The following is a 26,389-nucleotide window of genomic DNA, read 5'->3' on the forward strand; positions in this document are numbered from 1 at the left end:
CATTCATTAGAAATGTAGAAAAGTAATCAAAAATGTATCAGATGAAATCAGTTACATTAATGAAGTAATTGAAATAGTTACACTACTTATTATATTTTAAATAGAGTAACTTGTAATCTGTAACCTATTGCATTTCCAAAGTAACCTTCCCAACACTGGTTACTATGGTGCATATTTGTAAGGATAGGAATTAGATATCCATAATCTGGTGGAAATGATTCAGTCAGATTTGTTTGTGTAAATGGGTTATTTTATGTCATCTTGATGAATTAGCTGTTAGCATTGATCTGATCTATTTAAGGAGAGTGAGTGTTGTTATAAAACATGTTGACACTCTGGAGTGAAGCTGTCTTCAGAAAGCCCATCAGAGGACTCTGTGTGTTTATATATTGCAAGTGTCACATGTGTAGAGTTTGATTCTGCTGCCCTCTGCTGGAACAGCCCTCTATCAGCACTAATAACACTGCAGCACAACCTCTTTAGCAAGATATTTTCAGAGTGATTTTATGTTAATATTTAAATAATTTAAAGACACATTCGCATGTTTACAGTTCTCTGATGTTGGTTAATGGTGAGATGGCATGCAAGTAAAAAACATAAAATATTTAATCTTTTTTAGTAAGCGTTGAATTTTGTTATGTATAGAACTGCACGACTACTTGTTTATTTTGTCATGTAAATATTATTTTGTCATATATTTGATTGTTTTTAAATTATTTATAGGACTACATGACTGCCAAAAAATGAAATTGTGATTATTCCATCATAAATTTCAATTTTAACTATTATTAGTAGTAGTAGTATTAATACTTATTATAAAAATTAATGACTGAAATATATATTTACTGTTGTAAATTACAGTTGTATTATAAAATATAGAATTTTTCATTTTTGTTGTATTTTATAATATTAGTAATAATGCTAATATTAATGTCTTAAATTCTTCACTTTTTTAAATGTTCAAACCCTCAAGCTTTAACATTTGAAATTTAATTTTGCCATAATTCTGGTGAAACGTGTGAACTTTTGTCTACAAAAAGGTTGGAAATGTGTAAATTCACTCGTAGAAATAAACGTGCTTAAAAGGTTCTTCACAGCGATGAAGAACCATTTCTGGTTCCACAAAGAACCATTCAGTCAAGAACCATCTCTTTCTTAGCTTTGTATAATCTGAAGAAACTTCTTTCGCCGCAAAGAAGCTTTTGTGAAACAGAAAAGTTAAAGGTTCTTTACGGAACCATTTAGACAAAAAAAGGCTCTTGAAGCACCTTTATTTTTAAGAGTGTAAAGTACATGTAGTGCACAATACGTTCCCAAATGCACATTAAATCTGTGTTAGATTATCAAAAAAATCTTCAAACCCTTCCTATTTTATTGTGACCTTTGACCTGTTGCTCAGCCTCAGGCGTGGATGACGCGGTGGGTGAGGTTTCTAAGATTACGTTTTTATGACGGGACAATATTTGTCCCCTATACCGATGATTTATTAATTTATGAGGACATAGTTTATTATTGTTTGATTGATTGATTAATTTACACTTCATGTCAAATAGTTGACTTTACTTTTCTTTTTTTTTAGAAATGCTTTATCCAAATAATTTTGACTGCTACTAGTTGATTTTCAAAATGGGTTTATGATGCCATTAATTTATGAGGGCATTTTCCTAAATATATAAAAAGTATATTATTTATTTATATTTAGTTAGTTCAATTGTTTTTATTTATTTAAATGTTATTACAATTTTCAATAATTGTTTAGAAATTATAATTTGAAAATAATTGATTAGAAGTGTTTAATAATTGATTTATCTGCTACTAAAGGATTTTCAAAATAGGATTATGATGTCAATAATTGATGATGGCATTTTCCTAACCATATAAAAAAATACATTTTTTGAAATGTATTTATTTATTTATTTTGTCAAGTATTTCAGTTTATCAGAAATTAAATAATCTGAATCTGAAAAATAATTATGATGCCATTATTAAGGCATATTTTTATAACGTAACTGTTTAAAAATTAACTTTAATTTCTTTATTAAAATTTTCCCTTATTTAAATGTTATGCCTATTATTTTATGTGCGATCTGCGATCTCTGTCTCTCTCTCTCTCTCTCTCTCTGTGTGTGTGTGTGTGTGTGTGGGTGGGTGGGTGTGTGTGTGTGTGTGTGTGTGTTGGGGGGGGGTTGTGTGCATCAATTAAAGATTTTAAAAATTTCGCGAAAAAACGAGTTAAATTTCGAGAAAAAAAAACAATTAAATGTTGAGAATAAACTAATTAAATTATGAGGAAAAAAGTCATTGTGTTTTGCGAAAAAACGAGTTAAATTTCGAGAAAAAAAGACTAAATTTAATGTTGAGAATAAACTAATTAAATTACGAGGAAAAAAGTCAGTTTCGCGAAAAAGCTAGTTAAATTTTGAGAAAAAAAGTCGAAATTAAATGTTGAGAATAAACTAATTAAATTACGAGGAAAAAAGTCATTGTGTTTCGCGAAAAAACGAGTTAAATTTCGAGAAAAAAAGACAATTAAATGTTGAGAATAAACTAATTAAATTACGAGGAAAAAAGTCATTGTGTTTCGTGAAAAAACGAGTTAAATTTCGAGAAAAAAAGTCGAATCATTTTCATCATTCATTTTTTTTATTATTGCTTGGCCCTAATCCTCTTCCGTAAAAAATAAAGTGAAAACAGAAAGCAAATTAAAAATCTTATCATATTTAATAGTTAATTATTTCTAGTTTATAATTTATATTTAAATGTATTTCAGTTTATTCTATTTCAAGTACCAAATGTTTTTTATGGTTATATATATATATATAATTTTTTTGTATAATTAATGTTTAGTTTAGTACATCAAGTTAGTTAATTTTAAATGCTAAATGTTTATTTGTTCAAAAGTCCTGCCCTTTTTTTCTCATTAAAAATCCTGTTTTTACTTAGAAATATGTCATATTATGGAAGTGGGTCTGGAAATGCTCTTTCGTGATGACTGTAATATTCTCACACATCTTCTGCTGAGAAGACTGTAGATTTAATTCTACACACTTTGTTTTGCACTCCAGGGGCCGCGTTTAAGTTTTACAGACAGCCCTAACCTTTAACACAATGCTGGTTTAATGTTACGCTGTCTCTTATTAAGATTTTAGTTTTATTTGACTATAACTCTGGTCGTTGACGCTGCATCGAGGTTTGAAATGCATTAAGCACTTCTGACATTCAGTCTGAATATTATAAGGGCAGAAATGTTTTTGACTGCTGTGTCGTGTTGGAATTGCTTTGTTGTGAGTCTTCTTCAATAATGCATAATTCTAGAGCAATACACTGGACTCAAACTCTTTATGGATGCATTACAGGAATAATTCACCCAAAAACAATAATTCGCCCTCATGCTGTTCCAGTGCAATATTTCCACTGAATTAGAAAAGAATCTGCTCGCGTCCTCTCAGAAAACTAGAAGTCGTCACATGGACTTTAATGGCACTCTTTGAGTCTTTTCGGAGTGGCATGAGGCTGAGGTGTGATTTTGAGGTGAACTATCCCTTTAAATGACAGACGATCAGCGTTCAGCCGTTCACATCTGCTGTTTTAGACTAAACCACAGTGCAACTAAGTGTCTTTGTAAAGTTTGATTTAAACTGATTTCACATGTTTACGATGCCGAATGTTTGCAGTTGTTATCGCTGTACACACATGCTGTTATTAGGATGAATCTCACAGCTGTGAGCATATTATTTACTTTTTACATTCATCAGTGCACTAAAGAAAAAAATATATTTTTTATTTTTTTTAAAGTTTGTATTCATAATTTTGTACTGCCTCCAAAACAAATTTACTTTATGGCTGACATCATCAAAGCCGGCTATTTGTTAGTGTCATACAGGTTTTAAAATATATACATATTTATTTTATCATTATTTATTTAATTTTGTTTTAAGTTTCATGATTTTGTGCTAATTCTGTAATGACTTTACAGCTGATGTCAGGTTTAAAAATATATATTTTAATTTTTTAAGTTTGTCTTATAATTTTGCACCACTTCTGAAATGACTTTTACAGCTGATGTCACATATTTTATTTTTTAAATTAAAGCAATAAGCACCAAGAAGCCATGGTTTACAGTGAATTTATAACAGCTAAGGGGCGAGCTGAGATTGTAAACCACGGCTTCACGGGGCTTATTGCTTTTATAAAACGGTTATTCCATATACGTAGTATGGTTTCACAAAATAAAACAGAACAAATAAAGTGTAATGATATTAATAAAAACAGTATTCTTCCACCAAACAATGTAGTTCCTCAAAAACAGTATTTAATTTTGTTTTAAGTTTCATGATTTTGTGCTAATTCTGTAATGACTTTACAGCTGATGTCAGGTTTAAAAATATATATTTTAATTTTTTAAGTTTGTCTTATAATTTTGCACCACTTCTGAAATGACTTTTACAGCTGATGTCACATATTTTATTTTTTAAATTAAAGCAATAAGCACCAAGAAGCCATGGTTTACAGTGAATTTATAACAGCTAAGGGGCGAGCTGAGATTGTAAACCACGGCTTCACGGGGCTTATTGCTTTTATAAAACGGTTATTCCATATACGTAGTATGGTTTCACAAAATAAAACAGAACAAATAAAGTGTAATGATATTAATAAAAACAGTATTCTTCCACCAAACAATGTAGTTCCTCAGAAACAGTTGTGGTTGCAACGCAACAGACAAACGTAAACAAAGGTGTGTGTTTGTAGAGTAATTTACAACAGCTTTGAACGTAGCTCAACCAATCAGAATCAAGCACCGGAACTATCCGTGTTATACATTTTTTATTTTATTTTCGAACTTTGAAACAACTTTACAGCTGATGTCATCTAGGCTGGCTACGTGTTAACGTCATATAATTTAAAAGATAATTAGATAAAAAAAAAAAAAATAATATTGCTACTGCCACATATATTATATACACTGGTAAATCTTTATGCATTGTATATTGAATATGTGTGATGTTAACGGAAATGTAACTGAGAATTTGATTTTAAAGCTTCCTACTGTGATATTTATTATATGTAGCTAATATTTGGATTTGTTGTAATGTTTAATATTTTCCTATAAGTTTTATGATGGTTTTAAGTACATTTAGTAACCACTATTTTTTTTTTAAGAACTTTTTACATGACCAGTTCCACTTAAGTGACTACCACATAAAATAAATGCTAATAATTTAATGCTGTTAAACACACCATGTAGCAGTTAGAATAATGCACCTGCAGTGGAAGAAAACTGGACCAGCATTTAACAGCTGAAAAGTGAAGGTCTCGTTTTTATTAAAGAACTACATACAAATTTTGAGCTGTAAAGATCTCCTGTTCTAGATGAATGGACATCTGGTTATATTATTGATGACATGAATTACTCAACATCCAAGGTTTTTATAGTTAACTAAAACCATCAAAAAAAGAAAGAAAAACAGCTAGTCGCCAAAGAAGCATTTCATATTTTAATTATTTTCTTTTCAATTTTAGTAATTAAAGTACTAAAATGGCTAAAACTTAAATAAAAATAAATAAAAACGATAGACATATTAAAAAAAAAAAAAACCTTTAAAACTTTTTAAAAAATGAATTAAAAAAAAAAAAAGTTTTTTTTTGTTAATTAAAAATGACCAAAAAAAAAACAAATTTACTAAACCTTCAAAAGAAAATGAATAAAAACTATATAGACAAAAAATGTTTTTAACTAAAATGCCCCCCAAAAGAACATTTACCAAACCTTAAAAAAAAAAAAAAGTACTCCAAGTTAAACTAAATGAAAATAAGAAATGCTGTGGCAACTAGGTGAAGGTGAAAATACATTTATTTTACTTCAAGTAACAAAAGTTTTGTGGTGTTGGTTTTAGTTAACTATAATAAGACTTTTCTTTACTAAGGGACGAGGCTAAAAACAACATCAACTTGTTAAATGGATTTGAAGGAAACACTAATCTATCATTACATGTGCCATACAGCTTTAACATCACAGAAATAAAGACACGGACACAAAGGATTATTGTTTTACAGTACAAAAACGAAAACAAAAACAAGATTTTATTAAAGAAGCATAAAAAATAAAACTCTTGATACATTTCTTATAACCGTCAAGTCAGCTCAAATTATATGTGTATACAATTGTTCCAGCTCACGGTTAAAAGGTCCATAAACTTTCAAATAAAATATATTTCAATTTTAAATTTCTTCAATAATTTTTTCTCATTTTGTTATAAATTGCCTATATGTTGTACACAGGAAACAGAAATATGGAAAATAAAGATACATTTGCTGTAATAAAAGGGTCACATTATAATCTGGGATATTTACGTCAAGGTAAGCAAATAAATTGTAAAAATAAAATGTGTAAAAAAGTTTGTTTTTTGTCTTTTCATTTTTAGAAAATTATTAGCTAATGCCTCACGGCTTCAAGACATGCAGAGAGTTTAACTTACAAATAATGATACGCATTTTAAAAACTACATTAACCTTTTCCGTCGTACGTTTGAAAACGAATCCCAATGATTGTAATACAGGATATTTACAATTAGGCCTGAAATCCGGTTATTGAAATCGCTTTTGGTTCTGTGTACAAAAGGAATTAAAGCGAAAGTAAAAGCCGAGCGAGTTTAGGGCACAAATGAATCATGAGAAAACAGCGTCTGACGTCTTTCCAATGCAAAACCGCCTGTGATCGTCCTCAGCGAACCCTGTTTGAGGAAAAAAACGAAAGGAAACCGTTCGACTTCAGGCCAATTCTTCACTAGTCACATGAACTTCATCGCCGATACCAAAACACGTCACAAACACACAACCAAAAAACTACTAGCTTCTTGTACCTTTCAACCAGTTACACTACTTTTAACGACGTCTGGGGACGAAAAGAACAAAACAAGCGGCTCAGATTCGACACGGCTCTCTGTACAAATCACTAAAACTGGAAGAGTGGAGAGAAATTACGTCACAATCTTCGTTCCCGGCAGCGAGTTTCACCACCAAGGCACCGTTAGCTCTCGAGTTCTGGCACGTTTAATATATTCGAAACGCCAAAGAAAAATCTAAAAGCGCATCTAGAGAAAGAAACCTGTACAAACCGAAACGCATTCTCACCCTTTAAGACATCAGAGTCCCTCGCGTTCAAGAAGAAACGGCTCGTGCATCGCTAAAATGTACGGGAAGCCCTGGTGATTTAGCTGCCACGCGGACTAGCATCCCGTTTATTAGGACGACCTGAAGTGTAGTGTGTAACCGGAAGCCCTTTAGAGTGTGAAAGCATGGCTTGTTGCGTAAAAACCGTTCGGCGGGACTACAGATTCGTTCGTAGGCAGCGTACAGGGGTGCGCAATCGTAAACGAAACGCTCACGCGAGGGCCGGAAGACAGACGCAAACTCCAGCGAAAGACATTTCTGTGCGTCTCTCTCGCACACATTCACGACTAAACATTCGAAAGATAATTCAGTATGCTGTTTGATTCGAAAAGTCGTAACAGATAAAAAGTCCTCGTTAAATACTAGCAACCCTGTTTCTGGAGTGCAGGAATGAACTGACACGTGAATGTTTTAAGTTAGTGTGGCAAAAAGAGAAAATGCACGGTAAGGATATTCATAACATGGACTATTCTAGCCATTTCAGATCCTACATCCACTAGCACGTTGCGTATCGTCTCGTAACGCGTATAAATATTAAGTGTTCGATAATAAAACAGGAATATCTCTCATGTTTTGGTCTAAACGAGCGCAGCTTTTGCATTAAAAAAAAAAAACGCAAAAATAATAAAAAAAAACTACTGCATCGGCAACACGAAAAAAAAAACGCGTTAGAAAAAAATGCAGCGTAAAAGTCGAAAAATCTGCGAGTAGAAAAAGTCGGAAGCATGAATGGAAAAACAACCCACCGAATATGAACAGCTGAAGATAAGACGCAGTCTGACAAGTACTTGAGTGGGTAATAAAGTCACTGTTGTTGTTGTTGTTATTATTATTATTATTACTGTCAATAAATCAGAATAGTGTCATTTCTAATAATTACTCAAGGCAGTCTAAGTTTAAGAGAAGATCCGGATGCACTGTGTGGCAGGAGTGTGGCAAACGGGACACTCGGGATCCTGCGACTGGCAAATCTGCCCAGCGCAATCCATGCAGAAGAGGTTATGGCCACACGGAACGAGCGCAGCGGTCACCTCGCTTTCGCAACACACAAAACAATCCCGAGACACCATCCCAGCCAGGCCGCCCGCTTTGAGGTGTCCCAACATAGTGGAAGCGATTCCCACTCCGCTTCCGCCACCTTCTGAATCAGTTGGCGAGCCACCTGGGAGCGACGACGCCGAGCAAGACGAGTATCCAGTGCTGCTTCCGCCACTGCTGCTGCTTCCACCCGAGAACGAGCTTCCAGTGCCCGTTTGGAGCCAGGAGAGCGTGCTTAGCGGGTCGCTTTGGGCCCGGCGGGCGAGTGGGTGATCTGGGTCGGGTGAGAGGCGCGGGGTTACAGCTCCTGCGCTGAGGCCGCTGCTGTTGCGACGGGCCGTCTGCGTCTGTTGCTTCGCGCCCTTCGCAAATGGCGCCCAGATATTTGCAGCGCTGAATTCGAAACCCAAATCTTCTGACGGCGCCGGCAAATTCTGAGTCGAATCGCCCGCGAAGGAGAAGCTCCCGCCGGCGCTGCTCGTGCTAAACGGGCTTGTCGGGCTTCCCCCGCCATCTGTCGCCCGTCGAGTCGCAGAAAATGATTCGGACGACATTTTGCGCGACGAATGGTGCATCTGCGGCGGAGGTGGAGGCGCAGAGTGAGTCGCACGCGACCAAAGCGCGCCGGCCAAACCAAGCGACCCGAGACCCTCTAAACTCACATCTGTCCCATTGCTGTGGAAGTCGTTATCACCTTGGAGGTCAACGAAAGCGCCGGTGCGCAACGTAATGTGCGTTTCGATCTCTTCTCGCGCGCGATCCACGTTCTCAGGCATGCCGGTGACCTCAAATACAGGGTCTTTCTCGCGGCTGGGCGTCACGATGTAGGTGTGCGTCTGCTGCTGGATGCGTTTGATCGTGGCTCCTTTGGGTCCCACCACTAGGCCCACGACGCGGTAGGGAACGCGCACCTGGATGGTGGTTTGTCCGGGAAGGTTGGGAGGGCCGGGAAGCGAGCCGCTCGATCCGGGGCCATTTGCACCAGCTTTGCAGCGCGAGGCGCGGATCATGGAGAAGTGCTCAGCTGCCGAGACAATCTCACATTTGGCCATTTCCACGTCCTCGCGGCGGCCCGTCACGATGAACACGGGATCTTCTCCTCTCACGGGGGTTTTGATGTAGGTGTTTGTTTTTGCACGGAGTGCTTTGATCTTGCAACCTGCAAAAAAATGAGGAAAAAACAAAAAATGGTGCATTCAAGTCAAACTGACAAACATTTATTTATTGTAACTAGGGTTGCAAAGGGGTGGAAAATTTCCGGTAAATTTCCAGAAACTTTCCAAAAATCCCTGTAATATTCCAAAAAAATCCTGTAAAGTTTCCAAACTTTCTGGAATATTTCCGAAATTTACTGGAAATGTTCCACCTGTTTGCAACCCTAATTGTAACACAATTTAAATTGTTTCAGTAGTGTCATGCTTTAATGCTACTAGTTACAACAAATTTACAGTTTTTATTAGGGCTGGGACAATAAATCGATGCATCGCGATTCATGGATCGATTCTGAGATTTTCTGAAAGCATCGCGATTCTCTCTGGAATCGATTCTGAGCATAGTTTTTAACAGCAGATGGCGCTCTAGGCTAGTTTTTCACCGCACACTCGAATGCTCACGAAAAAGAGCCCTTGTGCGTTCGGCTGAGTCATGCAAGTGATTAAATGTACTTGCACCTTGGCATTTATGACGAGAGATTAATGTAAACACAGCCCACTGTGAACGTAATTCACTTCAACCTTTTCAAACTGTATGAATGATCATTTTATGTTTAAGTGGTGTGCGTGTAAGGAACTGGAAGCAGGAGAGTACGGCTGTTTCTAAAGCACGCAGTGCCATCTGCTGTTAAAAACTAAGCTCAGAATCGATTCAAGAGAATCGCGATGCATCCCGATAATCTTAGAATCAATGCAGAAAAATTACTCAATTCTCGATGCATCGATTTATTGTCCCAGCCCTAGTTTTTACTAATGCGCTCATTAATTAAAAATTATTTGAATTAATTGAGAGACAACGTGGTATATTGAACTTTTAAAAATGTATTCATCACACCACAGGAAGGATTAAATGAACTAGCAAGGGCAAAAAAAATTGAATAAAAAAAGTAAAGGCAAATTATGACAGACATGTAAATGTATACATCATACTTGAATATAATGATTAATTACATTATTAATAATTAGTCAATAATACTGACTTCTCATTGATTATCATAAGTGATCACCCAAATAAACAAAGCCTTGTTTTGAATATCTGCATGTGTACTATTTGAAATTAGTCAATTTACATAAGTATTTTTTTTTTTGTTTTTACTTTTTAAATTAGCTTTTAATGAGCAAATTTTACCAGAAAGGCAACATGGCATATCTACACTTTTTAAAAAATGTATTTGTCACCACAGGACCACTGAAAATTAACTTGCAAAGACAAAAGAAAAAAAAAAAAGCAAATTATGACAGGCATATGTATATTTCATACTCGTATATAATAATTCCAGTATATTATTAAAAGTCAATAATAGTGACTTTGACTATCATATAAATGTATAACCAAATCAATAAAGCCTTGTTTCTAATATACTTTAGAATACCATTTTAGTCATTTTATTTACTTTTTATTATAAAACTTCGGTATTTGACATGCTACAAGCAAAATGCATATTTTCAGCAGAGAGAAAATGTAGTTTTTAAAACTCATTTAACACACCACAAGACAATTTAAAGAAGTAGCAAGGATAAAAGGTTACAGACATATGTAAATTTATACATCATTATTATTGTAATTAAAATTATGTAATAAAATTATTGTAATTAAGACATTATTGTAATTGAGACAATGTGGTATATCTCTAGTTTTTAAAATTAATTTGTCACATCACCATTTAAATGAACTAGCAAATACAAAAGGTTGAACAGAAAATGTCCAAGGACATATGTAAAATTACACATCTTAATAATTACAACATCATACTGGAATTATTATATTTAAAGTCATTAGTGATTATCATACTTTTTTATTATATATATAACCTAAATAAACATTTCACGTTTCACTTTTAAATAAATCAACGTTTCTAATATCTGCAAGTATACTATTTTAAATTAGTCATACTTTACTTTATTATAATGCTGAAATTGTTCCAATAGTAGCATGCTATAGTTTTTTAAGTGGAATTATGAAGATGAAATGACAGACTACATGCTTTTAAAATTAGTCAAATTTATTTTTAGGCAAACTTATACATCAAATTTTGACTCAATTCCAGTATATTACTGATCATTTAAGCCAGAATCAGGTACACGTTCTTTGCCTGTAAGAAACCATAAAGTGGATAACCATGTCACATTATATCGTTTCAGTAGTGTTATGCTAGTTTTAGATAATAATACATTGATATGTTTATTAAAAATATATTTAGAATACATTTATAATGATGATGACATGCAGAAATGCAGTTTAGTAATGAGCTCATATTAATTGACATGGTATATATGTACTTTTAAAAATTAATTTTTCACGACCATTTAAAATTTTTAATGAACTAGCAAAGGCAAAAGGTTGATTACTTGGCACATACTTGAATATAAAAATTATTAATTAAATTCAATAATAGTAACACTTTCATATGTGACAAGTCGCTGGGGTATATTTGTAGCAATAGCCAAAAATACATTGTATGGGTCAAAATTACAGATTTTTCTTTTATGCCAAAAATCATTAGGATATTAAGTAAAGATCATGTTCCATGAAGATATTTTGTAAATTTCCTACCATAAATATATCAAACTTAATTTTTGATTAGTAATATGCATCGCTAAGAACTTCATTTGGACAACTTTAAAGATGATTTTCTCAATATTTAGATTTTTTTGCACCCTCAGATTCCAGATTTTCAAATAGTTGTATCTCAGCCAAATATTGTCCTATCCTAACAAACCATACATCAATGGAAAGCTTATTTATTCAGCTTTCAAAAAAAATATGACTAGTTTTGTGGTCCAGGGTCACAAACAAGCATATTACCAGGTCACATAAAACCTGCAAGTATAGCGTTTTAAATACTTCAGAATTTACTCAAACTAACCCATACATTGATAATAAAGTGCAAAAAAAAAAATTAAAGATTTAAGTCATTGGCGTGCATTGTTTTCTTCATTCATCAGCGGCCGCACAGAGGCGCACTGTTCCTTTAAATCCGCATGGCTTACGTCACTCAGCCAATAGCGCGGCCGCTCTGTGACGTCATCGCGGGAAGCTGAACGCATGGCATTTCAAACAAAGAGAACAAAGCCGCGCAGAGCCAAGCCTCGCGCCGCTCGCAGAAATCACGCTTGTTTTACATGAACCAAATCATTTCAGATGATTTCTCACGGGTGTTTAACAAATAAGGGCATCAGTGCTGTAATGCACCGCGCAGAGCCATAGTGCGCAAACCCCGGCCCTCTATACTTGCATAACTCGTATCCTCACATGACCCCTGTCTGCGTTCATTTATAACGCTCCGGATCCTGAACGAAACGCAATCAGAGATCGATAATCAGCAGACAGAGAGATGGGCGGGAGAACCGTGAAGCCGCAGCGGTCGATACGAGTCTCTATTGTCTGGTTTAGGCATGAGCAGACCCCCTCCCAAACCCCTCCTCCACCCCCACAGCCACAACATCCCTCCATCCATCCACCCCACGACACACTACTGATGTTTATGAAGGACAAACATCCGCCAAAACGACTAAAAGCATCCGCCAAAACGACTAAAAGCACCAAAACACCCGTGCATGCGTTCCAAAACAACGCCAGAAGCATAACGCACGTGCAACTGGCTGCTCACTTCTGCTTATAACGCCGGCTTATTGTTATGATGCACTGCATTGCTTTGTTTATGATGTCCAGGAACACAGAACGGGAGTGAATATTCAAATCACAGCTTCTGCATGCAATCTCAGACGATTAAAGTGATGATTTTCATATCGTTCAAATGCAATTTACTATTCCAGAACAAAGAATTTAGATAAACAATCATATTTTCAATGCAACTAACCAGTAAACAACTTAAGACAGGTCACATGACTGATCCCAGTAAGGTTATACTGATTTATTGTTCGACTGCATTTTTTTTTTAGCATATTTTGGAACACAAGTCCTATTTTAACTACTTGCAATGATTTCCTATTGTGCAAATGCATTGCATTTATTGTTTATATATCTTGAAACAAAGAATATTACTGAATATTCCTATTTTGCATGCAAATAACTACCTTTAGCGCTTTCATATTGTTAAAATGCATTGCAATTGTTACCTTTTGGAAAAACTTCACATGTTGCACGCAAATAACTACTTGCAATGCTTTCCTATTGTTCAAGTGCATTGCATTTGTCGTTTATTATCTCTTGTAACATAATATTAAAATACTCATATTTTGCATGCAAATAACTACCTTTAGTGCTTTCATATTGTTAAAATGCATTGCATTTGTTTATCTTCTGGAACAATTTCATATCATGCACGCAAATAACTACCTGCAATGCTTTCCTGTTGTTCAAGTGCATTGCATGTGTTGTTTACCATCTCTTGGAACATAAATAATACTAAAATACTCATATTTTGCACGCAGATAACTACATGCAATGCTTTCCAATTGTTCAAATGCATTGCATTTATTGTTTATCATCTCTCAGAACACACATGAGATTAAAATATTAATATCTTGCAGGCGAATAACTACTTATTGTTCTACTGCATTGCTTCTATTGTTTATCATCTCTTGCATCATAAAGAATGGTTGGTTTACTATTGTTTACGATCGTTTTAGTAAATATTACCTTGTCTGCCGACGATCTCAGCCACATGCTCTGACGTGGGCACCGCCACGCACTCGGTCATGTTGACGCTTCTCTTGCGGAGCACCGAGCTTTGTTCCCCGAGGATGGAGGAGTGTGGGCTGGCCATGTGGTATCCGCCGCCACCGCCCGAGCTGTAGTACTCCGGAGAAGGCGAGCAGGAGCCGGGTGATTCCTGGGAGCCGTTGCTGTGCTCGAGCATCTGCAGATCAACGTATCCCCCGTTACAGTTCTCACCGGCCGAGGTCCCATCCAGACAGTCGACCTTCTCCAGCGCCATGAGTGACAGCTGATCCAGAGCGAAGCGCAGCGCCTCCTGATGGTTCTCGGCCCTGGGCTCCTGCTCAGTGACCCCGCTGGACTGTCCGGTGCTGCTCACAACCATCTCGTGATCCATGATGTCAGGGTGAAACAACGGGCTAGGCATAGTCGTCCCCGCGTGCGCATCAGACAACGAACCAAGCACGCTTCCTAGAAGGAAAAAACACATATGTGACCCTGCAGCACAAAAACAGTCTTAAGTCGCTGGGGTATATTTGTAGCAATAGCCAACAATACATTGCAAAATGGTCAAAATGATCAATTAACCTTTTATGCAAAAAATCATTAGGATATTAAGATCATGTTCCATGAAGATATTTTGTAAATTTCCTACCGTATATATATCAAAACTACATTTTTGATTAATAATATGCATTGCTAAGAACTTTAAAATCAATATTTTTTCTTTTGCACCCTCAGATTCCAGATTTTCACAGTTGTATCTCAGCCAAATATTGTCCTATCCTAACACACCATTTGAACTTATTTATTCAGCTTTCAGATGATACATAAATCTCAATTAAAAAAAAAAAAAGCCCCGTATGAGAGTTTTTGTGGTCCTGGGTCACATTTAAACCCATCAAACACCTTGAGAAGTGACGCAAACCATCTAGAAACACTGAAAGCAGTCCTAGTGCGCACTACAGAGCGAGTGTGCTTGTTGTTTTCTCGCGCTCCACGCCGCGCGTCTCTTTTGTCTTTATTGTTTCTGCTGCTCTTTAGCGCCGCGTTGTAGTCTCACAACGCGGTTAACGTACATTTCATGACAAGCGGCCGTTATTTAGCCAAGCTCGCGGCAGGAGCGTGACGCGTGCGAAGGCGACTCCAAACCGGCGGAATCGTGAGTTTAAACGGAGATACTGGAGTTGAAGTGTTGTTAGCCGCGCCGCTAACCGGAGACGATCAGTCACATTGTCGCCTTTGTTTGTGGATCTCAGCCGCGCGCCACGCGGGCGATACGGAAACCGGCGAACAAGATATTACCACGGAGACGCGTTAAATAAAGCGGCAAAACCTCACCTTATGTGCTCCCGTCCCGCTCGCCGCTCGCGTCGGGTGTTTTGTGGAGGATGAGGGAGAAGGTGATGATGGCTAACCGCTAGCGGAGCTGCTAATCGTTGGGGGCGTTGGAGGAAAAGACTCGTTTTAAAAGCATTCGCGGTTAAAACCGACCCCCAGCGCGCGTTCGGATCACGCGTCCCGCCTCTGCACCGCTCACTCGCGCGGTCTGCTCATTGTTTTTCTGGCCGTTTTCACGCGTGGAACGCTAGAGAGGTGTTATAGCGCTTTCTCCCGTTCGTTTCGCCGTCTTTGTCTCTCTCGCGCTCTCTCTCTCTCGCGCTCGCGGCGCTGACGTCACCGGCGCACAACAATGGGGTCAAAGGCCACTGGCAAATTTAGATTTAATTTAATGAATATTAATTATTGCTTTACTTTAAAGGGTGTTCTCTTGTATTATGAAAACAAAAGCACTGACGATCTAGAATTTATTGTTAACCTTGTTATTTTATTAGCAAAATTTCACATACATAAACAACATATCTTAATTCATCTCCAAATGTTTTGTTCTAATTTTTACTTTTATATTTCTTCAACAAGACTGATATGTTTAAAACACTATGATACAATCTTCAATCCCCCCGGTACTTTGTAATATCTTTATTTGTTAAAATTGAATGCGAGTTATGCTTATTTTTTGTTTTGATTCTTATTTGTATTATTATTTATATGTTCCTTTTTTTCTGCAATAAAAAAGGCCACTGGCAAATAAATAAATATTACAATAATATGTCCACTATGTATAACACACAATCTGTATGTTCTAATGATTCAGTTTCATAAATATATTTTATAAATACATTACATAAGACAATATTTGGCTGAGATTTGAAAATCTGGAATCTGAGGGTGCTAAAAAATCTAAATATTGAGAAAATCATCTTTAAAGTTGTCCAAATGAAGTTCTTAGCAATGCATATTACTAATCAAAAATTAAGTTTTGATATATTTACGGTAGGAAATTTACAAAATATCTTCAAGGAACATGATCTTTACTTAATATCCTAATGATTTTTGGCATAAAAGAAAAATCAATAATTTATATATATATATATATATATATATACACACAAAATCAGTACCATTATATAGTATTTTACTATTAAGTTTTATATTTAACTAAATATGAATATACATGTGATTTAAATTTCATAAATACATTTTATGAATATTTATTCAACAAGATGATTTCAAAATTCCATAAATTTTATTATAAACATATTTAACTATTAAATACATTTAACAAATATGTTAATTATAATGATTACAATTTAATACATTTATAAATTTGATTTCAAAAATATATTGTATACTATAAACACATTTAATAATAACAACCGTTAAGTACATTTTAGATATTGATACATAAAAACACATGTATAAAATGAAACATTTAATTAGTGATAAAGGTTTGTGACTCTACATTTGCTTTCTTTGAAATATGATGAGATATTTGCATTAAAATAAAACGTGAATGTGCCGACGTGTGTTGAAAGACTTTTATTTTCCAAGTTTACAAAATTATGTGTCCTTCAGCTACAAGGTTTGTATTTTCAAAACGTCATCTAAGCTTTCTTGCAATAACATACAAAAACACCTCTCCTGCATATTTCAAATATATTTCACATTTCGAAGAAAAAAACATCAGGGTATGAGTCAATCATCTATTAAATTCAATCATGGGTGTGTGAAGAATTAGTGTAAGTGAAAAACACGCCATCTACTAACACGCCATTCTGTACTGTAACCATTCAGTCCGTAATAATAAACCACGCTGCATCAGTGAATGATGACAAATGTACCAGCTTCATACAGCAACACAAACAGCTTGATCCAATCTGATGCAACTAAAAAAATAACTGTGATATCAGCTATGCATTGACAAACTCATGAATACAAAAACCTAAGCACCAACGTAAGAGCTTATGTCATGTCTAGACTCAAACAGCACTATAACAACAGCTAAAATATAAAGGAACCAGGAAGAATTGAGCACCGTATTTGTACCAGCCATCACAAACTAGTATGCACTACTAGTACATTATTTCCAGAATCAGTCATAAAAACATGGCATTTTGTTTGTGTAAAAAAAAAAAACGTTCATGATTTGAAATTAGCTTACGATGTCTGAATAAACATACCGACAGCACTGAAACTCAGTCAAACCCACTGCGTGATGCTGGAAACCCAAACCTGCCCAAACTTTAAGCTCATACTGTACAAAAACAGAGCAAATCCACTTCAAACAAGTTCAAGTTAGAAGTGGATTTGGTTTAATAAAACTGCTTGAAATGTTATGGTAAAACAAATCTTCACAGTTGAGTTGGAGAAGAAAGGCTGGTTTCTGCATAGGATCAGCTCAAGTCTGAGTCTGAGTGCGTCTTTGGGTTTGGGGAGGAAAAATACTGTCGTCCAGGTCGTTCCCATCGCCACCGATTTCCTGCCGACACAGAGATGAACAGCATTACAATCAAACTTAAACCAGATCTTCTTCAAAGCGTTTCCTCCGTGCCGAACCTTTCAATACATGTCCTTGAACACAGATCTGATCCTGGCCTTCAAAGTTTGGTTTAATGCAGCTAGCTGGCTAATGCACTGGTTCACAATTCATTGGTTTTCTAAAATGCTTGATGTGAAGGTAACGACAGCGGCATTAGGGATATTAAGATATAAAAAAAAAAAAAAATTTTTTTAACTTCAAATACAAATTAAATTAATATGTAAACAATACAAAATCAATAAAAGAAAATAAAAAAAAAAACCTGTATACATAAATAGCAAATTAACTAAAATTTGTTTTGTTTTGCAGATAATTGTGACCCTGGAGCACAAAACCAGTCATAAGGGTCAATTTTCCTAAACTGAGAGTAAATTAATAAATAGTATTTCCATTGATGTATGGTTTGTTAGGATAGGACAATATTTGGCTGAGATACAACTATTTGAAAATCTGGAATCTGAGGGTGCAAAAAAAATCTAAATATTGAGAAAATCATCTTTAAAGTTGTCCAAATGAAGTTCTTAGCAATGCATATTACTAATCAAAAATTAAGTTTTGATATATTTATGGTAGGACATTTACAAAGTATCTTCATGGAACATGATCTTTACTTAATATCCTAATTATTTTTGGCATAAAAGAAAAATCAATAATTTTGACCCATACAATGTATTGTTGGCTATTGCTACAAATATACCCCAGCGACTTAAGACTGCTTTTGTGCTCCAGGGTCACACTTGTTCTTTCTCTTACAGCTATACAGACTCCGTTTCCTCGTCGGTGGACTCTTCCTTCAGAGATTTGGCCTCGATGGTGGCTTCCTCTATGTGTGCGAGCATGTCTGCCATGAGCGCTTCCTCCAGCCTCTTCCTCACGTTATACACCAGATCTTCCTGCTTCCTGTAGACGACGCAGTGCATTTCAATCAAGCATTCGAATATCGGTCATCTTCATTAAACGTTCATTATTCTACTGTAACATACTGGATGGAGCTTTCAGACTCCAGACATCCTTCCCAGTCCAACAGGAGCATTTACTGAAACTAAACCACAGAAGCGACTCGTGAGTTATTATAGTATTACTAATATACTATTACTATTCTGTATTACACTTTATTTTTCATTTATTTTAAATGTTTAAATCTGCTGTTTTCGTTTTCATTTTAGTAATTTTGTTGTGTTTTTGTCTTTTTTTTTTGTCTACATAGTTTGTTTTTATTTAGTTTTAGTTATTTTAGCACTTCAAATTAAACTGAACTTTTTTTGGCTATATAGTTTTTATTAATTTTTATTTCGTTGTAGTTTAGACAACCAAAAGACAATTAGAAATGTTGCTAAATAAAATAAAAAAACTTTTAGACTAGCTGAAATAAAATAACAAAATAAAGAACCTTTTTTAAATTTTAATTCAGCTAATGCTTTAATATTAATATGTTAATAACAATTCTTTATTATGGACTTAGTTTTCATAAACGATGATAACCCTAGGTTAGACAGAAAAAAAATCAATGCAGATCTAAATGAGTTTATTCCTAAACAGCAGAAGAATTAAAATGATTTTTTTTTTATCAGAGACTGTTATTGAATGGATGTGACATTAAACTCACAGAAAAGTGCTGTTTCTCATGTGATGAGGTGTTTATACAGATGTTTTAAAAGAGTCAGCAGTAAAAAATAACGGCCTGTTTTACTGTAAGGATCAGTAGGGCTGGACAATAATTCAATATCGATATGTATCGAGATATAATTTTTTTTCAATAAGGGTGATATGATTTTTAAACACATTTCCGATATACATTACCAGTGTTTCCCATTCACTGATTTACTTGTGGTGTTTGAATAAACACGAGCACTGCACGTTTCAAAATCAAAACGCGGTGTGGGTGTTTTATATGAATGCACATTTGTTTCAATCTATAAGAATAATCAGCCTACACTACCAGTCAAAAGTTTTTGAACAGTAAGATTTTTTTTATTTATTTATTTTTTTTAAGAATTCTCTTCTGCTCACCAAGGCTGCATTTATTTGATCCAAAGTACAGCAAAAACAGTAAAAATTGTGAAATATTTTTACTATTTAAAATAACTTCTTTCTATTTGAATATCTGTTCAAATGTAATTTATTTCTGTGATGCGCAGCTGTATTTTCAGCATCATTACTCCAGTCTTCAGTGTCACATGATCTTCAGAAATCATTCTAATATGCTGCTTTGCTGATAAGTAAATTTTTTTTCAGGATTCTTTGATGAACAGAAAGATCCAAAGAGCAGCATTTATCTGAAATAAAAAAGATTTTGTAACATTATACACTATTCCATTAAAAGGCTTGGATTTTTTTTTATTTTAAGAAATTATAGAAATTAATACTTTTATTTAGCAAGGATGCTTTAGTTTAAATTTATCAAAATGATGATAAAGACATTTATAATGTTACATAAGATTTCTATTTCAGATAAATGCTGTTCTTCCAAACTTTTCTGAAAAATTCTACTCAGCTGTTTTCAACAATAATAAATGTTTCTTGAGCAGCAAATCAGCATATTAGAATGATTTCTGAAGATCATGTGACACTGAAGACTGGAGTAATGATGCTGGAAATACAGCTGCGCATCACATAAATAAATTACATTTTAACAGATATTCAAATAGAAAACAGTTATTTTAAATAGTAAAAATATTTCAAAATTTTACTGTTTTTGCTGTATTTTGGATCAATAATAAAAATAAATGCAGGCTTGTTGAGCAGAAGAGACTTCTTTAAAAAACATTAAAAATCTTACCGTTCAAAACCTTTTGACTGGTAGTGTATGTTAGCCTATAGTTTGAAGTTAAAGATATTAATATTAATAAGGTGAGTCAGAGATGTTTATTTAATTGACAATGATTTCTAGTTCGTATGAAGGCTAAATACTAATAAAAGGTGAACATTAATTTATTTGTGCTGTTTTTTTTTCCCCTAAAATATGATATAGTTTTATAGGAGGATGTTTCATAGACTTGGCAAATTAATTTTTCATAAGTTTGTAGGTACAGATATCAGTTGTGGGTGTTCTTGGCAGTTTTTACGAGGCTTTCTTTAATAGTGTTCATATCGATATTGACCGAAATTAAGAAATATACCGTGATATAAATTTTGGCAAAATTATCCAGCCCTAAGAATCAGACAATCATGTACAACTATATTCAGAAGAATACTCCCTAAGTGAACCTAAGCTAGAAGAAAACATTACGTTATGACAAAGAAGGCCTCCTTTCCTGCACAGTTTAGCTCCAAAACACCAGCTTGGGAGTTTCTAGTGATCCCTGTGATGAGCTACTTCAGGGTGTGTTTAATTAGGTCTAGAGCTAAACTCCACCACAAACACTGTGGAGTGTCAGCTCGTACCTGATGTCTTCGTCCGTCACCATGAAGGCTTTGCACAGAGGCTGTGTGGTGTTGAGCCAGACTCCGGGGTTCTTCTCCACCGCGGCAGACAGCTGACCCGTGATGGGAGCCGAGCTGGTGTGCAGGGCGCTCGCTAGAGCCGAGAGCAGCGTCTTATCTGTGTAACCCGGACCCACACCTGCCATATCAAACATCACACCACTTACAAACACAATACTGCATTTAGGGGTGTGCAATATTGACAAAAAGTAATATCTCGATATCTTCTGGGATTTTATCGATGACGATATTTTGCTGAGCGTGTTGTTGTGCTGGTATCTTAAGGACTGTTGTGGACAGCTGACTCCTAAAGTTTTTGATATTTTTCATATTCTGTGTTGTGGTCAGCTCACAGCAGTGATAGAAATGAATCTTTTCCAATAAGTTTAAATACATTTTTACCTTTTAATGGGCATTTTTACCTTTATAAAGTCATTTTTCTAAAAGTGTCCATTATCTTTTAAATCAAATTCCTACATTTAATCAGTGAATTACAGAATAATAAGACATTTGGGCTGTTACTAAGCAAATTAAATCAGTATCAATAAAATTCATCTTTGCAATGCAGAGGAAACACAGAAGCTGCATCTGAATACCTTTTAATGGGCATTTTTACCTTTATAAAGTCATTTTTCTAAAAGTGTCCATTATCTTTTAAATCAAATTCCTACATTTAATCAGTGAATTACAGAATAATAAGACATTTGGGCTGTTACTAAGCAAATTAAATCAGTATCAATAAAATTCATCTTTGCAATGCAGAGGAAACACAGAAGCTGCGTCTGAAGAGGCATTTAGATGTGTTTACACACAAGACATGAATGCATTTAACCTGCAGTTACTAATGCATAAATAATGTTTTGATATATTAAACATAAAACGTTGGAGACTGTTATTCCAATTTATCTAAATAATAAAAAGAAACTTTAAATGTGAAATTAAAACCGCCAGTAGGTGGCAGCAAGTCACTGTTAATAAGTGATTCATTGCGATTGAACCGAATCATTTAAACAGTTGATTAATTCAGGAACTAAACACTGTCATGTTGCTCAGAGACACAAAACAGTGCTGTGGCTTTGTTTGGAATAATTTTTGTAGTCGAAATAGAGTGAAAACAGGCGATATGGTGTCTAAAATGTAAGTCTCTTAATTAACTTCTTGTTTTTTGAACTGTTGTAAAAAATCAATTATCACATCATGGTAAGCTTTGGAGATAAAAACGGCACTCTCTGTGTGATATTGATTAACTACATGAAATGATATAAATATATACATTTTCTGTCCCCATATCTTGAATTTTGTGATCATTCTAAACGCATTTTAATACTGAATCATGCAGTGAAAGAATGCACTCTAAATGCGCACTCACAGACTTATGTACAAGCGTGCTCTCTGTAGGATGCTTTGAAAGGTTTTTGCAAAATACTCGATAATGTCAAATCGCACATCATTAAAACAACAATTACGATATATATATTTTTTTAGTTGTATAGAGCTTTTCACGATACAAATCGTTGCAAAGCAGCTTTACGATATTATCGCAGACGATATATATCGCACACCCCTAACTGCATTATTCAGTGTCACAGTAAGTTTGCTCCTGCAGTACTGTGGGAAATGAGCTAGTGATTCGAGCTCATTTCATTCAGTTTGTATGAGAGCTGCTCTTCCATTTTCACCTTGCAATCCTTTAGGAAGATCCATGGTCTTCACCAACTCCTCTGCGATATCGCAAGTGTTGAGTCCGCTCAGCTTTTTCTCCCAGAACAGCTGTGAAGTATACAGACCAAACATGATTTAAAGTTTGCTTCGGGTGTTACAGTAACTAATTGACTAGATTGCCTTTTATGGTTCTTTTTGATCTTTTCGGAGCTTGACAGCTGCAGTCATTAGGTAGTTTCAGGAACTAGGCAGCAGGGTCGTTCCTAAAGAACCAATTTCTCCCTCGGGCCGTTTTTTTCCTGATTGCATTCGCACCGGCAGCAGGAACTCTGAAGCGGCTGATAGTGACGTCTTTATTCGCAGCATTTACAAACGTCAACAACCGGTGAATGGAGGATGCCGTGATCTGAGTTTTTGTTTTGTTTTTTGGGGGTGTGTATGTTGTGGGTTTCGTGATAACCGAGATGGAATGTAAACACACAGTTTATGTGATTGAAAGAGCATGAAAATCTGACTAAATCTCCTATGACAACTTGCAATGTTTCATATCATCGAGGCTGAGAAAAGAACACAACACAACAGGTAAATGCAATTATCGTCGTTTTCCATGTTCGTGGAGTAAATATTTTTACATGGCTTTTTAAAAATGCCGGATAGCCGGTGTTTTGTAAGCGTTTGGCCAATCAGCGTACAAGTGTACAAATATACAACAGTTTTAGACCCTGCTCTGAAGTAGGAGCTAATCTAGTAACCCCAAATGGAGTTCCTAGAACTAAATACGTTCCTAGTTCCTGCAGTGCGAACATGCTAAAAAGCGGGAACTTCTACCAATAGTTGTAGGAACTATGAAAAGGTTCCTCTGGTGTGAAAGTGCCTATAATTTACGGTCGACTTGTACTGTTAAAGTTTGGGGGTGAGTAAGATATAATACGTTTTTAATTAATATTTTTATTTAGCAAGTACACATTAAATGTATTAAATGTGACAAAGGAAGCCTGCTTCCACCACAGGATAAAAAAAAAAGTTAACTGCAACTTTATATCTCACAATTGTCGCAATTTTTTTATTTTTTTTGCAAGATAAAAAGTCTCAATTACCCTTTTTTATATACTGTGACAGAAACAGGCTTCCATATTAAAGACATTTATAACTGTTACAAAAAACTTTCAAATAAATGCTGTTCTTTTGAACTTTGTTCATCAAAGAAAAATAAAATGTATGACGAAATGTTTCTTGAGCAGCAAATCAGCATATTAGAATGATTTCTGAAGATCATGTGACACTGAAGACTGGAGTAATGATGCTGAAAATACAGCTGCGCATCACAGAAATAAATTACATTTGAACACATTCACATAGAAAACAGCTGTATTAAACTCTAATAATATTTCACAATTTTACTGTTTTTTTTTAATCAAATAAATGCAGCCTTGGTGAGCAGAAAAGACTCATTTGAACACATTATAAAAATCGTACCGACCCCAAAGTTTTGAATATTTCCTTTGGAAACAGCTGCAGCAGCACATGTGATGTTTACCTGTCTGGGCTGGTCAACAGCTTTCTGAGGGTCCGTCTTAACCTTGTTGCTGGGGTGATTTGTGACCTTGGTGACGGGCTGTTTGAAGATGGACGCCGTCTGTCGGACCGGCAGTGACGTGTTCAGATCAGGTTTACCCTGAAAACAGGCATCCGGACACAAACATTACAAACAGCACAATACAGAAAGCAAAAACTGCAGTGCACATCATTCGGTCAGTCTTTACCTTGCTCTGACCGTGATCGTAGCGAAGCCGCTGCCTGTTCTTATTCAGTTTGCTCATTAGTATCTTCCCTGTGCGGAAATCAAAGGAGCTGAGATCCATGGAGTTTCCCAGATATCGGGCCAGCTGTGGTTTACTCCGAAACTTCTTCCCTGTTGGACTAAGAGGGAAAGGAAAGATAAAAAAAACATTCCTTATCTTCCAGACCGACAAAAGCACTTCCACTGCATAACCTGTCAACCCAGCATATGCATGTTTTACAGATAATTCTAGTGTTAAACAAGAAAGATAGATATGCATTAACACAAATCACCACAGAAAAACACATAACCCATTTTAGATGTCACAAAAATAATAAAAACATAATTTTATATATATACAGGGAGGATTTTTGAGTGAAGAATTACAATGAATACAGACACACACCTAAAAACTGTGTTCGTACCATAGTAAAGTGACAGTCTCAGACGGTAATACCATGGTGCAAATGATAATTGGCATTTATATGAAATATACATTTCATAAATTGAATATTTCATCAATTTCTCATGATAAATGAGCGATTATTAACAAATTATTTGAACTTTTGCAGCCGCTGCATCACTTACCAGTGTTAACCGTTTAAATTAGCATTTTTTAATCGTAAATACAGTGCAGACTCGAATATAAACGCTAGACAGACTATAAGGAAATATGTATTCAACTGAAACTAGAACAAAACGATAGATAACTTGGATCAACTGAGAGTCAGCAAAACAAAAACAATGAGTTAGCATGGCTGCTAGAGCAGATTAGCGCTCAGTGCTAACTCGCAGGAGACGCTAAAACACGATTAGTTTAACGTACGCACTACAAACGGTAATAATCTGTAATAATAACGTACTAGAGTACTCAGATAGCCGATTGAGGTCGGATTAGACATTGTTAATTAATATATAAATGGTTTTTGTCTCGGCTCGCTGGTCTCCGGCTAATCCCGCTGCAGTACCTAAAATAATAGACATCACTTTTCCCCGCGGACAAGCCCGACTTTCTGGTCACTTCTTCCCTTTTCCAACCATTTGGGAGAGCCGAGCACTCCCACCTTTTCCTCTCCATGTTTCTCCCGGAGTCTCTCTGGAGGAAAAGCTGTGAATGTTTAGGGTCGAAGGCGGCCGCTGGCGCTGCTCTCGATCCGCTCACCTCACGAGCTTCTGACTCGCGACTCTCTGAGAACCGAGAGTCGACTCGCAGTTCACTCATCTGCGGAGTAGTAAAAAAAATCAAATATTATTATTTAATAAAATAAAAGAGCTGAAAACACATTTGCTGTAAGTCTCAGAAAGTCTGTATCGATTTCAGAGTCGATTGTTGTCTAACAAAGGATGGCGATGAATGGAGACTCGTTGAATCGGATCTTACTGTTCGGTTAGAATCGACTCACTGTATCAAAAAAGTTGTTCATATGTAAAAACGACAAAATCTTTTAAAGTATATTTTTAAAGCCCAGTAATCTAATTTAATAAAATATTTCTTATTTTCTTAGTTTAAGTACTAAACCTAAATAAACGTATATTATATAAAAACTAATAAAAGAAACAAAAAATTACTAAAACATAAAATATGATTTTTGCCTCTCATGCAA

General features: G+C 35.3%; 2 protein-coding genes across 4 annotated transcripts; both read right to left on the minus strand.

Moving 5' to 3' along the window:
- Positions 1-6,221: 6,221 nt before the first annotated feature.
- Positions 6,222-15,696, minus strand: LOC107696452 (RNA-binding protein MEX3B-like). Of its 2 annotated transcripts, XM_016496802.1 has the most exons (4): positions 15,382-15,696; positions 14,259-14,511; positions 14,023-14,213; positions 6,222-9,367 (listed from the first exon to the last, which is right to left on the minus strand). In XM_016496802.1, exons 2-4 carry the CDS (start codon positions 14,465-14,467, stop codon positions 8,067-8,069), a joined length of 1,701 nt encoding a protein of 566 aa, XP_016352288.1. In that variant the 5' UTR covers positions 14,468-14,511; positions 15,382-15,696; the 3' UTR covers positions 6,222-8,066. The 2 variants fall into 2 exon arrangements, with proteins under 2 accessions (XP_016352288.1, XP_016352279.1); XM_016496793.1 differs by having other exon boundaries at positions 14,023-14,511.
- Positions 15,697-16,771: 1,075 nt separating this feature from the next.
- LOC107696467 (methyl-CpG-binding domain protein 3-like) lies at positions 16,772-25,991 on the minus strand. 2 transcript variants are annotated; one of them, XM_016496821.1, is made up of 7 exons: positions 25,850-25,991; positions 24,769-24,925; positions 24,543-24,680; positions 23,023-23,113; positions 21,305-21,482; positions 18,674-18,820; positions 16,772-17,860 (listed from the first exon to the last, which is right to left on the minus strand). In XM_016496821.1, the coding sequence occupies exons 1-6, from the start codon at positions 25,861-25,863 to the stop codon at positions 18,676-18,678; spliced, it is 723 nt and encodes a 240-aa protein (XP_016352307.1). In that variant the 5' UTR covers positions 25,864-25,991; the 3' UTR covers positions 16,772-17,860; positions 18,674-18,675. The 2 variants fall into 2 exon arrangements, with proteins under 2 accessions (XP_016352307.1, XP_016352298.1); XM_016496812.1 differs by having other exon boundaries at positions 16,773-17,860; positions 25,754-25,991.
- Positions 25,992-26,389: the final 398 nt, after the last annotated feature.

Source organism: Sinocyclocheilus anshuiensis, unplaced genomic scaffold (genome assembly GCF_001515605.1).
Source record: "Sinocyclocheilus anshuiensis isolate Anshui unplaced genomic scaffold, SAMN03320099.WGS_v1.1 scaffold217, whole genome shotgun sequence".
Taxonomy (NCBI): Eukaryota; Metazoa; Chordata; class Actinopteri; order Cypriniformes; family Cyprinidae; genus Sinocyclocheilus; species Sinocyclocheilus anshuiensis.

What these genes read in the sequence shown, in the direction of transcription:
- LOC107696452 (XM_016496793.1), bottom strand. Translation starts at nt 14,467, where the DNA reads ATGCCTAGCCCGTTGTTTCACCCTGACATCATGGATCACGAGATGGTT. An exon ending in TGAGATCGTCGGCAGACAAG is followed by an intron (nt 9,368 to 14,022) that starts GTAATATTTACT and finishes ATTTTTTTGCAG; the next exon opens with GTTGCAAGATCAAAGCACTC.
- LOC107696467 (XM_016496812.1), bottom strand. Translation starts at nt 25,863, where the DNA reads ATGGAGAGGAAAAGGTGGGAGTGCTCGGCTCTCCCAAATGGTTGGAAA. An exon ending in CTGTTGACCAGCCCAGACAG is followed by an intron (nt 23,114 to 24,542) that starts GTAAACATCACA and finishes TATACTTCACAG; the next exon opens with CTGTTCTGGGAGAAAAAGCT. An exon ending in TCTTCCTAAAGGATTGCAAG is followed by an intron (nt 21,483 to 23,022) that starts GTGAAAATGGAA and finishes TTGATATGGCAG; the next exon opens with GTGTGGGTCCGGGTTACACA.